At 31.9% G+C, this 6,924-nt stretch overlaps 1 protein-coding gene across 1 annotated transcript in view; it reads right to left on the bottom strand.

The window, feature by feature from the left end:
* Positions 1 to 806: 806 nt before the first annotated feature.
* LOC150108362 (metabotropic glutamate receptor-like) overlaps positions 807 to 6,924 on the bottom strand; it is a 68,112-nt gene continuing 61,994 nt past the window's right edge. Inside the window, exon 4 of the mRNA XM_090390453.1 lies at positions 807 to 898. Within this exon, the coding sequence (XP_090246579.1) occupies positions 807 to 898 (92 nt within the window). The remainder of the gene's footprint in view (positions 899 to 6,924) is intronic.

The following is a 6,924-nucleotide window of genomic DNA, read 5'->3' as shown; positions in this document are numbered from 1 at the left end:
CACACATACATACAGACATGCGCGCACACAGACTGGAAAGAAAATTTGGGCTTGGAGAGGAAGAACAACAGGACGTTATCTGGTCCATTCCCAGTACGTGGAAGAAACAATTAGTCTGGAAATACTCTTCTAGATGAGTACCAACATCTTGTTTGCTGTTTGTTCTAAGAATAGCCTATTTTTTTTTAATTTTTTTTTTTTTTTCATCTACTCTACAAGATACAAGTGGCCTACGCCTTTGGTTGTTTGGTAGAAGGACGATTGCTTAGTTCTAGAGGAAGACGATGAATCATTTGTTGAAGGCAAAGTATCCATTACGACTTTATTTTTCAACATCGTGATGGTGCATTGATTTTTTTTCTCTCATTCTGAAAAACCACTCTTTTTCAAACGTATTTCTATAGGAATGTTAAACAAAGGAACCAAATCCACCAACACGCACGCATTTATATCATTGTTAGTCTGTGAGCAATGATCTTCATCTAGCGGGAACCAATCACAGAAAATTGTTCTAAAACAACTCTGTTGACTGCAGTCTAAGTGGATTCTGAATAAATGTGATTGTTTCAAAACGCACAAATACGACTCACAGTACTGAGTTAGATTTGCATAAGATTAACTTAAATGTACATCGCATTATTATAATATTTTTTTTCCTTTTTTTTTTTTTTTATTCCTTTGATCTGTGAGCCCCTTCATTATAGTTTCCGATATCGAAATTAGAACAGATCAAATAAAAATACCCATTGTTCTTCAAATTAATTAGATTCTTCTGTTCTCTACATTTATGGATATTTTTCTTGTGGTCACAGAGAAGCTAAGCTATCCTTATCACTCTCCGTTTGACATTTGGATGGAGTTGCCTGCATTGTCAACTTTACTTGCTCTACAGAACTGCCTATAAATAATACAAAGGAAAAAATAAATTAAATGTAGAACGTGTAGCATTTGTAATTGAAAATCAATGCTGACTTAAAGTACATCAGCTTTAAAAGCATTTCGTTATCAAAATACCATGGTAATGCAATCAAAATACATAATAAAACTATAACAAAAGATATTCCCTTTTTTTTACTTAACATTTTATTTTAAATTGACTTGTGTTTGATACAAATAATTGTTACATGTATGTATTGTATTCAATATTCAACCTCGTTAATTCCTTGTGTAAATCAATTATTAAACTATTAAAAAGTAATAATGGTGTATTAACTTGTTTTAATTAAATTATGAATTTATATTGAATTAACATTTATTTTGTCAATATTCCAATATTATATTATACTTGACAAGAAATTATATTCTTTGTATTTAATTTTTCCGTAAAAAATTGAGGTTTATTTAGTTATTTCTTTGTAATGTTTAAAAAAATTTTTTTTCTTTTTCTTGTCGAGTTAATAATCCGATTATGTTTAATTATTTTTAATTAGGAAACACTATCGTTTAAATCTTTAAGTAGTTCTCTATATATTTCATAATTAATTAAAAATATATACATTAATTACATTATAGTGATATATAAAAATAATAACATAAGTATGAATTCACTGTTGTTAAATAATCCTGTAGAGGGCGCAAGTAGTCACATTTTACAAAAATGTGCTTTTCTTTTATTATTATAAATGGCTTTTCATGTTTATTCATGGTGTCATGTTTGAATTTTTCGCCTTTTCAAACAAGAAATTTTATTATCGATTTCAACTTTCTTATTCTTCGGCTAAGTCGATTTCCTTAAAGATTTTTTTTTTTTTTTGTCTTCTTCTATTAATTGACTACGACTAAGTTACTTTTGTTATTGATTTCAAAAGATACTTATTAACTTTCAGAACCACCTGAATGGAGAAAATGTATCACTTTAATGATGAATATTGTATGAAGAATAAATTTTCGGACCTAATTTTGAATACGCGAAGACAAATGATTTGTCGATGCCACCGAAAGATGACAGCGTGTGGCGAAAAGAGGACCGAAGATCTGTCAGCTCTTTTCAAAGAGCTACGGCTTTAGTTTTAAAGTTGAGAAGTTAATGTGTGACAGCGATGAGAAAAGATATTCTACACTTCTAAAGATCCGACTTTCTTAAAATAATCAGAGATGGGATCGATTCTAAATAAGTGAAATTTCATTTGGGAATGGCGAGTGTTGGTTCTTAAAAGGATTTTATTGTAGAAAAAAAAAACGAAGTCTAATTCAGGAAGATTTCAATGATACATGAAAATCTAGGCATTTGACGATTCCCGATGGAATTTTAATTTGTTGTCGTCGTCGTGTGGGATTCCTCCAATTTTGCTCATCCATAGGGCCCTCCAATGAGGGATTTAAAGTATGTGTTTTTTTAACTATAAATCCGTGTGTGTTCACGGGCCAGTTTGCCTGTTCTGGGAGGACGAAAAAACCCGCGTTTAGAGGTGAAAAACCCCTCTAGTTCCGTATGAGATCGGCTAACTCACCTTTGATCGAAACAGACCAGATAAAGGTTCCTCACATCATGGACGAGAATCGAACCCAGATCTTTCCGACCCAAGGGCTTCGTCTATACCCACTGCGCTACGGAGGCTAGTAGTAGTAGACCAGCCACTTTGAACAAGATCAAGATCAAAGATAAGGAATCGTGACATGATTGGTTCTTCATTTGATGACGTCATTGTGGTGTGACGTTAAAATTGGAATGTTGGGAATTTCCCTGTGGGCATATGTGTCAGTGACGTGAGTTTTTGTGTTTTGGTTCGCTTATGGAATTATGGGTAATGGTAGCGATAAGGATTCGTGTCGTGACTGGTGGTGCAGTTCTGACAAGATCAAGATAAGATAAGGAATCGTGACGTGGGTGTGTGTGTTGTTATGAGATGTAGATAAGTGACGTCATTTGTTAGTTGTAAATAAGTGACGTTATTGTTTTGAATGGAAAGGAAGATATATGAGAGATAAGGAATCGTGTCGTGATTGGTGGGACACTTCTGTCAAGATCAAGATAAGATAAGATAAGGAATCGTGACGTGAATGTTTGAATTTAATTATATGCTGATGTCATTCAAACATACAGATTTTTTTCTTCTATAGATAGCTGCTAATTTTCCAGTACATTTTGGGGTATTTCTTTCCTGTTAAAGGGTGGGAATTCTTAGAGAAATTCGTGATGGCGGCAATGTTTCGAGCTTTTCTGAATAATTTAATTATATACTGGTGTCCCTTAAACACACACTTTTTCCCCCCATAGCTCATCCGTATTTTCTTCTATATTCATATTCTAATTCAAGTTCATATTTTATTCATAATTCATCCGAATATTTTGATTTGTCTAAATTAACATCTTAAAGTTCAATAAATAAACAAATCTTGTGTGCATTCACGGTGATTTCAAAAGTGATCTTACTTAAACATACATAACCCATAAACGACACTGTTCTTTTAAGTTTACATGGCGACAGTATTTCGAGCTTTTCTGAATAATTTAATTATATGCCGGTGTCTCTATGGCATTTTAAAATAAATAAATTAAAATAAACGGACAGTTAAATGGATTACAAAACCTTTTGTATGTATTCTAGAAATTCTAGTGATAATTTAAATTACTTACAGCTTTCCAGAATGGCTCTTCTAAATACGAATATTCCAAAATAATTGAATTTTATATCCACACCGCAACACAAACACAAAAACCACAAAGAACGAAATGTATGTAAATACTATAACCTGAAATAGTTGAGTACTTCTTCCTTTAGATTTCAGCCTGTATAATCATGCTATGTTATCGTCATGAGCAATATCCCCCCAGGCGAGCGGTTACTACAAATCGCGGTTTTCTTCAAAAGGGTCTTTCATGAAGATGACATGAGTCACATCCGTAAATTATGGTATTGTAAAAAAGGTATAATTTTCCCAAGTTTAAATGTTTCTCAAATACTTACATATGACTAAGTGATTAGCATTCACTTGATTGTGATAATAGGTATCCTAAAATTATTCATTCTTCGTTCCCATGGGAAATTATTGCTGTAGTAAATTAATGCTTACATTTGTTTTTTAAAACCAATATTGACTATTAATTTTACCTGCGATTCCTTGTGCTCTTAACCTATTTCTGTAACTGAAATTTATTTATTTTATTTTATTTTTCTTTCGAGTCTAGTCGGCGACTAGAGGAAATTTTTCTAAGCCTTTTTTCGACCGGTTCCCGAGTTAGTCGATCTCTGGCACGGGCAAGCAGGTTTTTCCTCCCGGAAATTCGGGTTTTTCGTCCTGTAAACTCAAGAAAATCGACCGTAGAACCCACATTATTTCAGGCATTAAAATATATTGTGTTAGGGTTAGAGACCACGAGATGGCGGCACATTTGAGCAGTCTCTCTTCACTGCGTACCGCTTAATTAGTGATAGCTTTGGGCCATCTGTCTCTGATTGGGTACCAGTGGAGATTGAACTGCCCACTCAGTCTCCAAAAGTTAGATAGGGCTAAATGGCCTCGCCTACTCCCGTATATACGGTAATAAAAAGGCGTTAGCTGATTTTTTTTTTTTTTCTTTAGAATTAGTAATTTTAAGTAAGGGATATGCAACAAACACGGTTTTGAACTCACCGTTGCGTTTTCTTTTAGAAATTTCTTTTGCCAGCACAACAAATAAATAGTTATTTCTTATTATTTGAAATGAATATTAGCTCTGTAATATATACTTTGTTAATTTCTATGTAACCTTTTATTTGACTGTAATATTATTAACAAATGGCTCTGTAAAATAGCAGCCAAATTCTTACAGTATTGTAACTTTTCAGGTGAAAGCTTCTCCACTAAAATTCTGGTTATTAATTTAATACCCGATTATTCCTTTTGCTTCCAAGAGTTGACAGTTTCTTGAAATATTTCAGGACTTGCATAAACAAATAAGACTTTTAATTCAGTAAGTCAAAAAAAGTCTCTGGTTAGTTTGTGGCATGAAATTTCACAAGGAAAAAAATGTCATGGTCTTAATTAAATTTGTATAGCACATCAATGACAGCCAATTTGTTCATTTAAATTTACACATTTTATTTGAATGAAATATTATTTACAAATTGTATTTACTGAATCTAACATACAGAAATAAATAAAGTGAAAAATACAATCTTTTGTTAAATTTGCACTGTTGTTCAAAGCTTCTTCCCATGCTTGTGGAATTGCCATCATGTGGTTTTTGACAATGTGACTCTCATCTGAAAGTTAATTTTCATCTGGTGATCATTGGGAATTTATTACTGGAGTAAAATTAAGGGTTGCATATTTATTTTTTTTAAGCCAATACATATATTTCTGAGCATTATTAAAAGCACAGAATCTTTCTTTATGTTTCCAAAAGCATTTAAAAGTACACGTTATGTTTTCATGGTTTGGGCATCCAATTTCATTTAAATCAAGAACAGGCCTCCCTATTAACCTCGTTAATGTTTTTGATTTTTCTCTTCCTTTGGCGAGTAATATTTGTTATTTGCATGTTGATTCTATCATCCAATTTCTTAGTTTGTCCAAAGCTAGTGAACCAATTTCCCACTTCAGCTGATGGTTATATATTATTAACCAAGAATTCTGTTTTTTAACTCTTTCAGGTAATTCTTTCCAACTACAGGGTGATTTTGTCAATGCATATCTTAGAATAATTCCATCAGAAATACAAATTTCTTTAGGAAATAAATTTGAAGTCTTATTCAAAAGAAATTGGCAATTGATTATCCCAATGATAACTGAAACTTCATATTTTTCAGAAACGTTTTCCTTCATATGGCACCACAAATAAATAGTTTATTATTATTAATATTTCACTGATTATTAGCTCTGATCGTATATTTTATGTTAACTTCCTGTTACAAAATTCTAAACAATTAGAACTTTTCGCAAAGAAACTTTCAAAGAATTTTGTGGCTCACCCATTATTTTTACATTACCAAACACAAAACACTACAACACAAAACAGCAGCTGCAGTGGATGAACGATTACCTTAAGTCCAAAGTCACACGACTCTGTTGTTTTTTTATAGTACTGTCTACCCTTACTATATGTCCTACCCTGACCGTTCCTTCAAAAATGAACCTTTTGTGCAGATGACTCAACGTCATGTTTTCACATGCTGTTGGATATACTGTTGGTGTATTTTTATCTTACTTTGTGTGGGGAAAGGTAAAATGTGCATATATGTTATCTGGAGAGTACAAACATTTATTCTATACCAAACTTTAAGAGTTAAAGTCACGTTTTGGGTTAATTATCTGCTATCTCTCCATAAAACAACCAAATTCTAACAGTTCGGATTTTCGATTATGTGAGTGAATTGTTTTCAGATAACTCAAACAATGTCAATAAGTAGCATTAGACAATTTCTAAAATAATCAATACGTGGATATCAGTTTTCAACACTTTTTTATCTGTTCCTGGCATTAATTTCACAGTAGTGATTTTTTAAAAATAATTAAACAGGATTGCATTAAGGTATAAAGTTGTGGATTTAAATATCAAATTCTAATCAGAATAACTGAGTAAAAAATTCACTGGGGAAAAACACAACAACAAATGCACACATCTTTCTTCATTTAAGTTTACAAATGATTTCTGAATTTTTTTCTGAATAATTAAATTATTCAGAAAAACTCGAAATACTGTCGCAGTGTAAACTTAAAACAACAAACAGTGTCGTTTATGTGTTATGTATGTTTAAGTAAGATCACTTTTGAAATCACCATGAATTCACACAAGATTTGTTTATTTATTGAACTTTAAGATGTTAATTTAGACAAATCAAAATATTCGGATGAATTGTGAATAAAATATGAACTTAAATTAGAATATGAAATAGAAGAAAATATGGATGAGCTATGGGGAAAAAGTGTGTGTTTAAGGGACACCAGTATATAATTAAATTATTCAGAAAAGCTCGAAACACTGCCGCTATCACGAATTTC

Source organism: Typopeltis vanoorti, chromosome 3, assembly GCF_054136105.1.
Source record: "Typopeltis vanoorti isolate ZY-2024b chromosome 3, IOZ_Tvanoo_1.0, whole genome shotgun sequence".
NCBI lineage: Eukaryota > Metazoa > Arthropoda > Arachnida > Uropygi > Thelyphonidae > Typopeltis > Typopeltis vanoorti.
Note: the sequence above shows the minus strand (reverse complement) of the source record. Positions and strands in the feature narration are given on the sequence as shown.